Source organism: Gastrolobium bilobum, unplaced genomic scaffold (assembly GCF_033153095.1).
Source record: "Gastrolobium bilobum isolate Gb01-03AN ecotype WA unplaced genomic scaffold, APGP_CSIRO_Gbil_v1 utg356, whole genome shotgun sequence".
NCBI lineage: Eukaryota > Viridiplantae > Streptophyta > Magnoliopsida > Fabales > Fabaceae > Gastrolobium > Gastrolobium bilobum.
Genome location: NW_026898613.1, coordinates 302,908 through 319,197, shown reverse-complemented (window position 1 = coordinate 319,197; position 16,290 = coordinate 302,908). Strand labels below are relative to the sequence as shown.

The 16,290-nt window shown below is 32.1% G+C and overlaps 1 protein-coding gene across 1 annotated transcript; it reads right to left on the bottom strand.

The window, feature by feature from the left end:
• Nucleotides 1–2,924: 2,924 nt before the first annotated feature.
• LOC133317630 (KH domain-containing protein At2g38610-like) lies at nucleotides 2,925–10,145 on the bottom strand. The gene is made up of 7 exons (XM_061519490.1): nucleotides 9,940–10,145; nucleotides 9,654–9,742; nucleotides 6,969–7,120; nucleotides 4,697–4,813; nucleotides 4,444–4,560; nucleotides 4,163–4,306; nucleotides 2,925–3,602 (listed from the first exon to the last, which is right to left on the bottom strand). Exons 1-7 carry the CDS (start codon nucleotides 10,014–10,016, stop codon nucleotides 3,456–3,458), a joined length of 843 nt encoding a protein of 280 aa, XP_061375474.1. The 5' UTR covers nucleotides 10,017–10,145; the 3' UTR covers nucleotides 2,925–3,455.
• Between the last annotated feature and the right edge of the window lie 6,145 nt (nucleotides 10,146–16,290).

The window sequence follows — 16,290 nt, the reverse complement described above, 5'->3', positions numbered from 1 at the left end:
CTCTTTGTGAGACTTACATTCTCTTGCTTGAATTTTGTGTTTTCCTTGATATGTGGTATGCTCAATTGTTTGCAGGTCATCATCTGAACTATCTTGATTAACATCTACAAGAACATCATTATTAAGGTATTGATTTTCAAGCTCAAGTTTTTCATCTGTATTTGGTGGGTCTTGGGTAGATGAATGATGAAGTACTCATGTTGCAGTACTTCTATTAAATAAGATTCTCAGTAACTTGTGATGCTCACATCCTTTCTTTTGAAATTGAGCAACCTCTATATGTGCCTAAAATAGTAAAATATTGACAAAAAATAAGTAAATCATATTATAGTCAAACGATACTTAAAAATGATGACAATTAAATAAAATCATAACCTTACAAACAAAATATTAAATATAACCAAATGTAAGATTGTCAGACTTCTTCACTGGCAGTAACAATGTTGGTTTCTGCATCCCAATCAAATACAGTGTGTTGCAAGAGTAAAGAGAACTCACGATGCTTTGATCGTAGTCTATTGAACTTTTGCTTTTTTTGCTTGACACTAAAAGACCGATTAGTTATGGAATTCATTTTATCCTTTATTATGGAATTCCATATTTTAGAGTGAAAAACATCATTGTGCATATTTCCTTCGGTGACCTCATCAACCCTACATAATATGAATGTAAGTCTTAATTATTGAATCAGGACAAACCTTTGACTCATTTTTTTCAGCATTAGTTTCCATATATCATATCAACAAACATTGAAAGTAAGTAAGCAATTCTAAGTTAATATTTTTCATTTAATTATTTTTCAAAATAAAAGGACTTCAAACGTCTCAAGTTCAAATTATTTATTATTCATATATAAATATTCTATAACTCTCACAATTTAAAATAAAAAAAATTTAATCCACTCTTCTTTTTCTCTTTAAACATATATTGAGGAAAGTCTCTATTTTTTTTTTGTTAATATTTTTTTATATCCTAATTGATTAATTCCCTACAATTTTAATGCTCTTTTACAAAAAAATAAATAAATTAAAAGTTAAAGCTTAATCAAAGCTAACTTGGCTTTGGATCCTTGTAACTGATATTTTCCTATGCTTTATTAGTTCACAAAGCAAGAATTGAAGCAATCCTAACCTTTTGCCCCAGCGGGAAAATGGTTTTGGACATGTATGAAATTAATCCCGAGACTAGCGATATGATAATTATTTATCTTTTTTTTTTGAAGTACAGATAATTATTTATCTTTAACATAAAGATCCTCTCTAGAATTCAAACCCCCTATTTTTTATTTTTTATTTTTGGCAGTTCATCCTTCCTACTCTTTTAAATAGAGTTTTTTTTGTTTTCCCTCTCCTTTAGCTCCTTCCTCTTCTAAGCTAAAACATAATGTTATGCCAAGAAAAATAAAATAAAGTCCTAAATATGATCACAACTCCATATTAATGCTTTTATTGCCATACCATGAGATTAGTAATGTCATCAAACGGCATCACTCATCACGTGGTTAGTCATGTACAAAGTTTAAGATTGAAGATTTTTTTTTTTTTTTGAAAATATTCCAATCGGTTCATTGCTAAACAATTAATCCGATTTGGGGCAGGTCCATGATTAGGACTTTAAATCCCTCTCAAAGATGGTACTAGAGATATTCGAAGATTGAAGAACTTACTTATCAATAAAGTACTCAAACATGAGTCTATTCATTTGAAATAATCTCAATTTATGTTATGGTACATATAGCACATATGGTGTGTGATATATAATATATGAAATTTGTATATTTAGCGAGGCATTTTAAGTAACTAATGTAATGTAATGTTAACAAATTTTATTGAGAACGACATTTTGTTTTTGAGATAAACTTGTGTCGCTTGTTGTTTGATGAAAAGCCTAAGAATATAAACATTAAAATACCACGAGGATTGACACATGTCACATGTCCACCACAACACTTACAAAAAAATAAAATAAAGAGATGCAAAAGCCCAAGAAGATAAACACAAGAAACAGGTAACATGAAGGTATACGTAACGGTTGTCCATGTTATAGATTCGGAATCATTGTTAATATTCATTAATAAAAATATTAAATTGATATTGATTAATCATGATTGATATTAATTAATAAATATCAATCTGTTAGAAATATAATATAAATTATTAAAAGACCCACCCAACACCTTAAAATTTTGGGTTAAATTGATTCTTTACATAGTATTAGAGCTTCAATGACCACGAGATTACGAGTTTGATCCCCATCACCCCACACTTTCTAGTGAAATTAAATAAGCACAAGGTAAATAAAAAATTAGGTTTACGTCATATCCACGCTTCAAGCCCAAATAGCTTTTGCGTGAAAGGGTGTGTTGGGGAACAATATAAACTATTAAAAAACCATCACCCACACCTTAAGATTTTGGATTGAATCAATTAAAATACTAATTATTGATATCAATCTAATATCCGTTATAGTATCTATAGCATTACCTACTATATCCATCTTTCCATAACTTCAAATTTGCTAAATCAACAATATGATTGGCACCAGAAGTTATGTTAAACATCTCAACTTGGCCAGATATTAATGCTCCAAGCAAAGCTTCAAGACCCTTCAAAATACTAAGAAGTTCAGCTTCAAAGGATGTGCAAAAGCCAATATTCTAAGTTAGGCCAATTCAGAATCCACTTAATCCAATATTCATTCTTAGGCTCTGCTGCTATGTGAGCCTTTGACTTCTGTTAAATGTGATGGACCTTTTAACAAAAAAAAAAAAACTTAAGGGAAAAAAAAATCCCATGCATCTCCATTGAACAAAACAACAAAAATCTAAAATAATTAGCAGAAGATTTCTATGTACCATTCTATAAAAACAAATACCAGGTTTTTTTTTCCTCTAATGGTACATAGTAAGATGTTCATCTGACATGCATCATTCCAACTGCAAATGCTTGTGACAAAAAACTAAAAAGAATCCAACCTATGCTAACTTATAAATATTAAAATACCATGAGGATTGACACACGTCACATGCCCACAACACTTCATCATCTTTGACCTAAAGCTTCACCATCACCATCACCATCACATGTGTATATATATTCCACACTACTCAAAAGTAACTATGCAAGAATAAATCCAATGAATGTATATTAAGTTTACAAGAAAAAAAAAGGGGTTGATTTGAACAATCCTACTCTCAATACCCAACTATATAAAATTTTCTCTTTTTAAGAATTCTTCCTTCCATCTTTGTCTCTTGTCTATTCAAGAAGAAAAGGATAGAGATAAAAGGGAAGGAAAAAACCAAAACCACCAGAATGCTAACCAGCAAGAATTGTTAGCCTATTCTTTTTTATATCTGCTGCTTTGAATGACACATGATGTACTTGAAGATATCCTCAGCAATGAATATAGCTAGAGGACCACAATACCCCACCTACACCATCAAGGACACCTTTTCAACGACCAGTTTTTGCTCTTTTCATTCCACTAGAATTGAAAGGAGACACGCTACCGCTTGGTCCTGGACTCTCTTCCCGGAAATTTGAATTCAGCATAGCTAATTCGCGCAACTGCTGCCTCTTAATATAGTCCTGTGACTCATCCTGCATATCAAACATTGACATCCAAGATAAAGTAAAAGAAAAAAATTGAGTGTGCAAAGGAAGATATTGATGTACAAACTCAGAACTAGGGAAATGATTAATTTGCACTATGATATCTTACACAAAGATAGAATAAGGCACCCTTTAGAATTTAGACTGATTTCAACAGAATATTTTAGGAAACAAGGAAAGGAAAAATGTATCCTAATAAGTCAACCAACATGGATTTGACTCTTGAAAGTGCAAGGCATAGTTTAGAAAATAAAATGCTAGTGATAAACTGTTGTGGATTGCTACCTAGAACCTACCATGATAACTGCTGTTAATGATTTCAAATAAGTAAATGATGGCATGTGCGCGGAAACTAACAGTCCAAATTACAAGTATAGAGCACCAAAGATAAGTTGCATCTTCATATTCACTTGAGAATTTTTAATCTTTTAAATATGAGTGCACTTTTCTGGATACAGTTAACACTGATCTTAGACAAAGTGAAGAAGAACTGTAGCTAGTTCAGAATCCCTACATAACAGAGAAAGATATAAGGAGAATGAACATACCACAGGCTTGAGCAGTTCTTCTATAATTTCCTGAGCCTGTCTGAGCCTTAATTCAACAACATTAGCAGGTAAATCAGCCTCAATCAAAATATGGAGTGGTTCATTGAGATGCTCATAGCCTGGTCTTCCTCGTAATTTCTCTTCCTTAAGATTGAAAGATTAATAATAATCTCAGTTGATAAAAGCATGATAAAAAAATATACAGATCAATCATGAAAAGCACCATATTTTTTAGACATTTTGGAATATAAGACCTGGAAAATTATGTTTATCTTCATTACCTTGTCTGGATCCTTTATTGATCCTTTTCCTCGAATATACACACGACAACCAGTTGTAGCTTCTACCCTTTTCAAGGAATTGCCTCTAGGTCCCAAAAGTCTTCCAACAAAATTGAACTAATGCAATAAGAAGCAATATATTTTTATTACATATAGGTAATAGAACTTTCAGTTCCAGAAAAGATGAAATACAGGTGTATGATTAAGTAATCAAATTTGATTTTTTACAACTGGAATTTGCATAAAAGCCTACATTGGGGTATGTATCTACTGGAATTTCCAAGCGCAAGATTCTCTTAACAGTGTATGAACTAGGACTTGCAGGTGCACCTTGCCAGTCCATTGTCATTCCAGGGGGTCCACATAATCTCTGCTTTTTCCAAAGAATGTAATGTTAATTTATAAAAGTTGAAAATGAACATAGTCAACAACAGAAACAAAGGATAAAGCCTTTTGTTATAAAAATGAAAAACAACAAGCAACTACACTTCTCAATTCAGGGAACCAACAAATCAGGCACTTGTTGACTTCATGAAATTGTTAGCAGTACAAAATTACCAATAGAAGAAAAGATTCAATACCTTAGTTTGCTTGAATCATTTTCAAACAAAGTCTAAGTTTTTGTATTAAGCATCCTTTCACTTGTATATATTTCTTCCAATCTTCACATCTCATGTATAAACTTCTATCCCAGTTTTAAGCTTAAGTATATGCCTTGTCTAGTGTGTTATCACTTATCACGAACAATTAATTACAAAATTAGAGATATCCCCGGAATATCATTATAACAAAATACTATTTAACTTATACAATAGAGAACACATAAAAACTAATGATATGTAATATGGATAGAAATGTAAAGACATGTAAGAAGACCATCATTATATGACAAAACATCATCATCATCATGGGACAGAGCAGGTATAGGTGTGAGTGATATGACTACAGTAAAATATTAACACTCTTCGAGATAATGCCAATAAGACAGATCTTTGACTTGGATCACATTGAAGGTTGGATGTCTCATTTCTTTTATAGGAATTTTCTCTCTCTTTCATTTTTTTTTCTGCAAAAACTTCAATGATAGAGGAAGTAAGGAATATGGAGCACTTATTGGTTTGCATGGCCTATTTGTCAAACTTGTCAATTCCAGATAGGAGGATTTGATGTTTAGACCCCTCTAGTCATCACCTTTAAATCTTACACCTAATTAATTCCTCATCCAATCTCTAAACCGGGACAGCTTTCTTCTTGCTATACCTTTGGGAATCTATGTCCCTTTTGAAGGTGAAGTCTTTCATTTGGACTGCTGTACGTAATCGGATTAATACAAATAATTTATTGTAGCACTGCAAGCCCTACAAAGTTCAATATCTCCTAAAGTGCGTGTTATGGGTTACTCTCATTCTGAGACAAGCAGACTTATATTTATGTGGATTCAACTTTAGAATATTTGTGGTGTAAGAATTTAAGTATTTTTGGTGAATGTTGGGTTTGTCTAGGAGTTTGGAGCATTAGCTACATTCTCATTTGAGAGGTTTGGGAGATTAAAGGAGGACAAGGCTATTTGGCAATATGCTATGTTTGCTGCTATTTGGTGTCTATGGTTGGAGAGGATCACTTAAGTTTTTATGGTCAGTTGCTTGCATTGGGATCTTTTGAGATAGAGTGGTTTTTTCAAAGAAGCGTGTGTCTTTGGTGGATATACCAAGAGATATATTTACTTAAATTAAAAGTTTTCTATGTTTTTCTTTTTTGGTCTCTTTTAGGAGGATATCATATCCTATACTCTTGTACCTTTTCCTAACAAAATATATTCTGTTATCAAAATAATACTCACACGTGCAAGGAATTGCTTGGTTTTATTGTGATATTCAAAATTCCTTATTAATGTATGGGTTTAAACTTCAGTAATTCCCTTTCTCTTATCATTCAACATTCCTTGACTTTCAAGATCTTCTACTAACCCTATGTAGCCAAGCAACCCATCTAATGTAAGGTCTGTTTTTCTAAGAAACTGCTTACAAGAACAAATAAGTAGGTCTTGTAAGTGTTGTGGCCTAAAACCTCACCTTATGGCATTGTATTACTATTATTATTATTATTAATATTAGTATTATTACTACTAAGAATGAATACAAGAATTTAAGGTACACGAGGCTTGATAAATATATGATTCAAGATAGATCATAACAACATCATGGAATCCGTGAAGCCAAGCCCACTTAGTGTGAATAAGTCTTGGGTGTTGTTGATGTGGAATACAAAAAATAAGTGCAATAAGTCAAAAGTTGAACACTTCTGGCATAACAATCCAGACCATTAGGATAGATGATGGAATTTTAGAAGTGTCCAATGCTAGAAATTAGACAAACATTATGTAAGCATTTATCACAGCTAACGTATTGTAGCAAAAACAGAATGCACATCTACTACTCGTACAAAAATAAGACATACAAATAATATAATGATAATTTGGGGATATAAAGTTCAGATGCAACAATTAATAATTTAAAAGCAGTCACCTCCTGCTGAAGACTATTCCATCCACCCAACCCTGTCCCACCGACATTTGACATAAGGTTTGAAGAAGCCATAGGACTAGGGCTTCTATGCCGCAGTCTATCAAAGTCACCAAAACCTTGGTTGGACAACATTCCAGAAACTCTTAATATTTCTGCACATAGAGAAACAATGAAATGAGAAAAATATGCATACTTTTAAAAATATAACGAATGAATAGGGAAGGAATTTAATTAAAAGAAAAGAAGTAATCAAGAGATATGACGTGATGAATTATGTCAGACAATATATCATTCACATATTGACATCATTTGATAATGAACTACATCAGACAAAGTCCTATATTGTCTTTTTTCAATCACTGCAGCATTTAGAAGGTCTAGCTTTTTGCAATCTTACAAGAGACTGTCTACTCCACCACTGATTTCTATCAGGGAATTCCCTCCTAAGTGTCTATGTGGAAGAAGGTCTAATGCAGCCAAAGGTCTCAATGTTAATGGCACCAGATTTGTACATGTTGATTAAAAACTGAGTTATTATACTTTAACACCCAAACTATGAGTAGACACTCAGAAGGGATACATTACCAGCTCCAAACAGGAAAAGACACACCAAATACTTCAAATCAGACATTTTAATTTCCTATCCTGACAACAACTTTAAGTTCATGCTTTGTGAGGATAGGATTTTCTATTATCCCTCAAAAGAGAATGCTCGACATCTGTTCAAACTAATCCTGTTAAAAGATACAATTCTTGTGATCAAAAGTTGCCTTCCACCTAATCCATTAGATGGACCGGACAAGATTGTTTGGTCTTTGAATGGTTGTAATACGCCAACAGTGAAAGGGTTCTATGATATGCTTGACAAAAGGAACATAATAGTAAGTAACACAGAGGCGGAATGGAGTACAGTGTGGCAGTGGAAAGGGCCACAAAAAATGAAGTTGTTTGCGTGGAAGCTCCTACATGGTAGATTGCTCACGAGAGGTTGGATTGCTCGATGGGGTGCTGGCAACTCAACATGTGATATTTGTAAGAGAAGTAGTGAAACAATCTTGCATGCACTAAGAGATTGTGATCGTATAAAGTCTGTCTGGAAGAGACTGCTCCCAAGGTATAAGTGGTATGATTTTTTTATTTCTAATCAAGATAACTGGATAGAGGTTAATTTAACAAGCAATTGCACCAGGCCTTTCAATGTGGATTGGAAATCATTGTTTATATGTACCATTTGGCTTTTTTTGGTTTTGGCGAAACAGTACTGTACACAATTGTGATACCCCTAATGATAACATGATGGTGCAAACAATTATTGAAAGAGTTGTGGAGATACAAGATGCATGGAAGGTTGAAAGGAATACTAGCTCACGACTGGTAAGTAGACAGCAAATTGAGTTTATCCAATGGAGGAAACCTGATGATGGTTGGATGAAGTTGAATACGGATGGGGCAGCTCGGGGTAGTCCTGGCCAGGCTGCATGTGGTGGTATCTTTCGTAACTTTGTTGGGGATTGGTGTGGTGGATTCTCATACTATATAGGTGTCAACACGGCCTATACGGCTGAATTGTGGGGTGTTTTGAAGGGTCTGGAAGCTGCCTGGAATAAAGGGTGGAGGCAGCTCATTATTGAAAGTGATGCTTATAATGTCATCACTTTGCTCACTAAAAAAGGTGATGCATCTCGTGAGTCTCATTTAGTAATTCGTATACGGGCATGGATAATGCGGGATTGGAATATTAAATTCATTCATATGTTTAGAGAAGGTAATACTTGTGCAGATTGGTTGGCTAATCATGGAGTGGACCAAGGACATCAATCTTCTTTCTTGTGGTTTGAAGACCCTCCGCCTGGGATGTTCCTAGTTCTTCAAGCGGACCTGGCTTCCATTAGCAGGCCTAGGCGCATCTTTGGAACTTGAGTTTTTATTTCGTTTCTGTTTTTTGGTTTTGTTGTCTTTAGTTTTTTTGTTCTGGGTTTTAGCCCTTTTGTCTACCAAAAAAAAAAAAGAGATACCATTCAGGAATATTGTGTAAAGAACCTTGGATACACCACCCCAAAAGCTAGCTCGCTCAAAGGGTGGGAGTGCCCAAGGTCTTATAAACTCCCACATTAGTTGCTCTTCAACTAATGTGGGACTATATATCTCAACACGCCCCCTCACGCAAGAGCTCTCTTGGCTTGAAGCGTGGATTATGCAACAGGCCCAATCTTTGGTTTACCTTTTTTTTGTACTCTTCAACCAACGTGGGACTATATATCTCAACATATTGCAACAAGCTAAAATTATGAAGGTACATTTCATCTGTAATCCTTTCCTTTCCTTAATAATCTATGCACAATATCTGTACCAAAAAAAAATAAAAAAATCTATGCACGATACACGCACAATGTCAATTCTTTCCGTAATACATCCAATAGGGGATGATGTTTTTTATTTATTCAAAGCATCAGTATTAAGTGAAGTGAGAAGGGAATGGTGCCGCCACAATGATGGATGGTAAGGATAGCAATCAATGCATGATCAACAGTATAGTTAGTTGTCCATTGTCCAATACAGAAGAAAGTCTTTGACACAATACAAGCTTTTTGTGAGTGACGATCTGGAAACTCACATCAAGCATGCTGACACAGACATCAAGATGAAAAAGGAAAAAGATATATAGATCCATAAACAAGAAGTGACCTTGATTCAAGAGGCGGCTGCATATGGGAAGTACTTGCATGAAGGGTCCAAGCTTCTGATGTTCTGCCAGCAACTCTGATAGGTACTGACTGCAAAAACAACCACCACCCTTTTCTCTTCTCAATCAAAAGCACAGAAATTTATTCAAAGCAAATCAAACACACAAAGCTACATCCAAAGGGTGTTTCAGGAAGAGTCCAAACTTGAATTTTTTTTCTTTTTTTTATTTCTCTGCCCTTGTTCAATTTTAATCTCAAAACAACATAAAAATGATGCACCAACCCACCTATCCAAGTCTGAGGTGCTCCTAATCTGAGGAGAAGCAGCTCTAGGTGAGAAGTTCGGATTATACAAGCCTGACATGGTTCACTTTTTTTTAGGTTCCTCAAGGATTGGAAGAAAAAATCAACCTCCAACAAAAAAAAAAGGAAAAAAAAAATAGCTGAAAAAGAAGGTTTGGTTGGTGTAGTTCTTACAGAAGAAAAAGGAGAAACACAGTACCATCAATAAAGGGGGTCTGTAATAAGAAGAAAAAACGAAAAAAAGGTTGGACAATTTTCTCTGAATTTGACATAAAAAGGAATCCAACAAATAATTAATTATTTATTTTCCTCCTCTTTTTTCTCTCTCTCTACTAGCCTTAATAATTTTATTTTGTTTTTGTTTTTGTTTTTGTTTTTTTCAATATATTATTTTTCTTGTCCACATGCTGCCTTCATAGAAAAAAACAAACAACAAAAAAAAATAACAATAAGAAAAGTTGAAGACATTGAACTGAAATGGAAGTGGATCTTCATAAGAAAACAGCATCGTACTGCATCTAAAGTTAAAAAGGTAAAGATAGATTCTGTTGGTGGCAGTGAAATTTTTTTTTTCACAGTGACCAATGCTGATCTAGGGAGTGAAGTGAAGTGGTTAAGAACTTAAGATAATAGATTTGATTTGAGTGCCACAACCACAAACAACGGTAACATAATACAAGGTAAAACAACAACATATGGAGACACGTGTTAAGCATGCCGAGAATCAAAGGTTGTAATCTAATCAATCTATAGTATGTGCAAATGCAACTAACTACACATTGCTAACTTAGGCTTAAGAAATGCAGAGAAGGGAAAGATCCTAATAAGAATGGAATTGGGAACGATAATGATGTTTGCCAACATAGTCTTAGCTGGACCGTGACACTGCATACACACAACTACAACGTTTTGAAACTCCATCTAAAATGCTGAGGTTCAATGTGAATCCAAACCAATGTTCTCATTTTTTTAATTTGTCCCCATTATTATAATGACATAACAGTAGTCTTTTTTGAATAATGTTATAAAAATTTTGTTCTTGAGTTGAATAATGGTATTGATTGCATTGCGGTGGGGTTCTGTTCTCTTATTTCAATCTTGATTCAACAGTCTGTTAGAAATTTTCTTTTTGACTATTAATAGTTAATTTTGATTTTATAAATATAGGTTTGATACATGATCTATTAATTTCTAAAAGATATATATGGTAATCCTATTATTATATGTGATTAAATTAATTGTTTGGATGTGCATATCAATTATTTACATAATGTGTGCCTATTGAGAGTGTATGTCTTTACTTAATAACTTGTAATGAGATACTTATTATATAAAATAATTATATTTACGGCTATATCCTCGTTCATTATTTGTATATATTTTTCGACTTCTTCATTCTCAGCTTACTGCTGAACAACTATCTTACCTAAAAAGTAGTGGGGAAGACCTTACTTAGCGCAATCACCGGTGTTAAGTGCATTTAGTACTTCCCTATTTATTTACTCATGGCAAACACAAATATGTACTTTTAATTAATAGTTTTCTAAATTTCATACAATTAACAATATTAATTCTTACATATTTTTCTTATGTTATGAATTGATTTACTTTTTTTCAGTTTTTGCTGTGATAATGTCATCCATAAGAAGGTTGCTGATTCTTCTTAATATTACCCCATTTCATAAATGGTGGGCTCTCAAATTCGCATAAAACTTTATCTTACCATGTTCAAACTGAGAAAGTAATTTAGTATAAACTCATTTCCTTGTCCCTCAAGTTTAGCCTTCAAGTTTTCCTTTTTATTATATCTTATATATATAAAAAAAAAACTTGGAACTTTTCAAATTTAATTAGGTATTGGCCCACTTTAATATTACCCTTCTTAAATTAATATAGATTTTATCTCCTTCAACCCCTCACAAAATATTTTTCTCCATCAATGCTTCATTAAATTTGATTTTGGATTTACACACCTACCTACCTGCTTTACTCCATCCTCCTTAACTCTAGGGGGAAGGTGGAATACATAGTCTCCATTTACTCTAAACCATTCCATTTTTATTTTTTTATAATATCAACTGTTAATGTTTGAATTCTGTCTTCTTCTTGCATTTAATATTTATCTTAATATATTGTATATATATTGGTTAGTTTTAATTGTATATATAGGTTTTTGAGAATTTAATTTTTATTTTTCTTAATTTTTATTTTTCAGGTTTAGCTAAGGCTGTCAACGAACTTTTGACTCCCTTATACGAAGAGCTTCATATCATAATTAAAAGTACATTATTATTAGGTAGTATGAATGCTCCCTATTACTTTTGTTGGGGTATATCCTCCCAATTGATACCAATTCTAATCTTTTATACCTACCTTTTTTCATTCTTTTGAAAATCTTGAATTTCTTCTTGAGAGGATAAACTAATCTACACACCTAGCATCAAAAAGAAAAAAGAAAAAAGCATAAAGTTAGTCATATATGGACCTATAAATTTGACAAAAACATGACTAATTCGTCGTAAAGCGACATTTAAATAAGCTTCCAATTCTTATTTCTTTCCACCAAGCCCACTTATAAATGTTTCATTTTTCTTATAATAATTCAATGACTAATTGCCTATGATTAACTAGAAGAAAAAGATGGTAGGGGGGGAAGGTAGGGAAAAGGGGTAGTCTTATAAACGATAGAAGAGTCCACAGCCACAAGAATACAATGCAGAGTGGGCCATTTGTTTAACCGAATGCTTCACTGTCTCTGACTCAAGTTGGCCTTATGAGAAGAATCCTAAGATGTTTTGAGCAATAAAATAGTAAAATGTAGCATTTTCCTTTTGCTCTTTGTCGTTGCCCTTGATTCCTTCTCTTTCTCATGTATGGTAAAGATCCTAAAATTAGAGCAGAATCAAGAAAAAATAATCCATTTTTGAGATGGTGGTGTAGAGGGCACCTTCTAGAATAATCTATTTGGCACCTTATACATTTTGAGGACGCGTTTGGTACAGGAGAAATTTTTTTTTATCCGGGAATCACGATTTCTAAGAAAATGATGAGAAAATGAGTTTTCTGTGAATGTTACCAAAAAGTTGTTTGGTAGACTAATATATTCCCGGAAATATTTGGTTAATTTTGTTGATGCTATGTTTAGTTGTATTAAATTTTCCATTGCCACATAAATTTTAAAATACCACCTTATTGATAGTATTCCTGGATGGTTTTTTAAAAAAAAATTACACAAAAAAGAAAATCTCAAAAAAAAATTAAAAATCTTGTACCAAACGATGCATTCTTATTTACCCAACTAAGGAATCTCAAGAAAACAAAAAAAAATCCTGCTACCAAACAGGCCCTGAAGGATAAAAATAACATATATGAAATTAGTGTTGGAAATCGATACACAAATCGAAAACAATAAAGAGAAAGAGAAAAGAGATTTGACACATCGATTTATCTTGGTTCACTTAATATAGGCTACGTCCAGCTTATTTTTATTATATTCACTTCACCGCCACTCGTTATAAGTCACTCGGTTTACAAGAGAATATAAATAGAATTTAGAAAACCCTAACAGTAATTATATATAGTTCCAAGCCCAAACTACTAGGAAAATTTTTTTACAATAAGTCAAATTCCAGTTGACTTTCTGCTAACCCTGTCAATAAAAACTCTCACCAGTATGTAAAGTATGAGTCATACCCAATAATTAAGCTAAGTGTGACCCAATATACACATTCAAAATAATTTATTTGATAAGTTAAACATAGATTTGGGCAAGTAAAAGTGAATATAATTCAAATTATCCAAGTGATGAAGAAAGATGGATTGAGCTGAACTAAAAAAGAGAAAGAGACTCAGAGTGAGAAACAATGATCCCAACTAACGATAGAGACTGTTTCCAAAATAATAGGGTGATACAAGAAAAAGGGTCTAAACAAAGTTTGCCTCCACTCGAGCATGACAAGATTCTGGACAGGTCATGTCTTCCAAATGGAAAGTGGTTCTGGTCACCAGGAGGACCACCATTACAAGAAATTAACCAGGAAGTTAAATTTGACTTTTTTTTTAAGATGAATATTAAGTTAATAAAATGTCACGATAGATCTATTTTTATATATTTTTACAGACAACTTTACTTTAAAATATATATATTTTTCTAATGTTAATTATATCATTTACGAAGACATGGGTGGAGAGACTTGTCACGCGAGATGTCAGAGAGTATCCGGTTTGTTTATAGTTTATATAGTAGTGTTTATATTATGTGAAAAATTTTCTCCACACGAGATAATATTATCTTCGTAATTTTAAAATAACATCATTTTTGTGTTTAGGAAAAAAATAGAGTATTTTGGAAATTTTGCTTTCTTCTTATTATATTATGAATTTTACTAAAATTCTGAAACGATATTATTTTGGATTGCAAATGATAATTTTATCCTATGATATATCGACACTTCAAAAACTCTGATGTGTCGTGTTCGGCACTCTCCGACATTTCACATTCTAATACGCATTGCAAAGACTCAAAAAAGAGTTCAAAATTTGTATTGCATTGCTTTTTTAGTTCTAATTATTAGATTCGTTGAATTATGATTACCATTTTATTGAGTATAAATAAATTTTTGAAATATCTTATATTTCTTTACAAAATTGATGGATATTATAAGTTTAGTTTTATTTTTTTGTTAAATTATTGAATATTAAATACAATATACACTACTATATAAATTAAAAATATTATTTAATATCAAAATGTGTCCAAACGTGTCAGATCTAACATTTTTTAAAATTAATGTGTCGAAGAGTCATGGCGTATCCCGTGTCCCCTGTCAGCATCGGTGCAACATAGATTTTATCTTTAGGAGAAACATTAATTCTTTATTTTATTTTATTTTTTAAAATGTTGTGAAATAAATTATGAAAAAATATTATAGTAACTCAAAATGAAATCTTTGATTGTGCTTAGTTTATTTTTTTTATTTTAAATATTATATTTTTAGTCATAATTAAAAAAATACATTTTTTCCTATTTTTCTTTTAACAATTTAAAATAAATGATAAAAATTAAAAATAAATTATTTTAGTATTTCCTCAACAAAAACTTGAAAACTAGAAATGAAGTAAATAAAAGTGACACTTTTGTGATTATAAATAAAAACATATCAACTAAAAATAAAAGATAAAAAAATCAAATCAAATACCACTTAAGATTTCGTGTTTTGATTATTAAAACATTATTTTTTACCTTACAAAATCTTAAAACTATCAAATAAAGTAAAAAAAAAAAGTAAATACATTTTTTGGTCCCTAACAAAAAACATGGTCCCCACATTACCTTACAAAAAAAATTAGTCGGTTGGTCCCTATGAAATTCAAAGTAGACTCATTTTAGTCCCTTTGAGGGACTAATGTGGGTCTTTTTTGAATTTGTGAGGGACCACGATTTCAACTAAATGAGCTCACTTTGTATTTGTTAGGGACCTCGAGACTAATTTTTTTTTGTAAGGGACTAAAGTGAGGACCGTATTTTTTGTTAGGGATCAAAAGAGTATTTATTCTAAAAAAAGACATATTAGCATCTGAAAATGAAATCATAAAACAATCAAACACAACCTTGCTTTCACATAATATTTTTTTTTATCACATGAAAAAGAATGAGTGTAAATTGGCATTACTTGAGTTGGTATGTGAAATAATGAAAGTATGAAAGAGTTAGGCCCAATAAGAGAACAAGGGCTTGAATGGAAGGAAATTAACATAAAAGCTAATGACTCTGAACTCAAGCTAAGAATCAAAGGATGGATATTTTGTGCTTGACTACAAATCTTGCTAATGGTTGATGAATATTTATGTAAAGCAGCCTGCATTCCTTGATATCCGTGTGTCAAACTTTTAAATTCTTATCTATTCTAATAATAACGAGGAGGAATACTTTAATTACCAAAAAATTTCACTACTAATTTACTACATATCTAATCATTATTAGATTAATATTTTTTCTCTCTTTAAAAACTTTTTAACATTCTCTCTTTTTGATCCAATGGTAATGTGATGGGTAGTAAGTTAGTAGTAAGAATTTTTGGTAATTAAAATATGCTAACTCAATAATAATATACCAATCCAATTAAAACATAGCACGTGGTGTGGAAATTGAAAATGTCCCGTCAGATCAACTTTATAGCACCTTATTACAAAATCTAGACCATTAGGTGTATTAATGTAAGTGAATCAATAGAAAATTAATCTCTTATTTAATATGACTATATAAGAGGATCTTAATTATCAATTAATAAATTTATGGTGACGATTTTGTAACTTCCTATTTCAATGTTTTAGTA

Bases quoted from the DNA above. Each gene is read 5' to 3' on its own strand.
- LOC133317630 (XM_061519490.1), bottom strand. From the start codon at position 10,016: ATGTCAGGCTTGTATAATCCGAACTTCTCACCTAGAGCTGCTTCTCCT. The intron at 9,743-9,939 runs GTGGGTTGGTGC...TTGTTTTTGCAG, and splicing joins AGCACCTCAGACTTGGATAG to TCAGTACCTATCAGAGTTGC. The intron at 7,121-9,653 runs GTCACTTCTTGT...CTCTATGTGCAG, and splicing joins CAGCCGCCTCTTGAATCAAG to AAATATTAAGAGTTTCTGGA.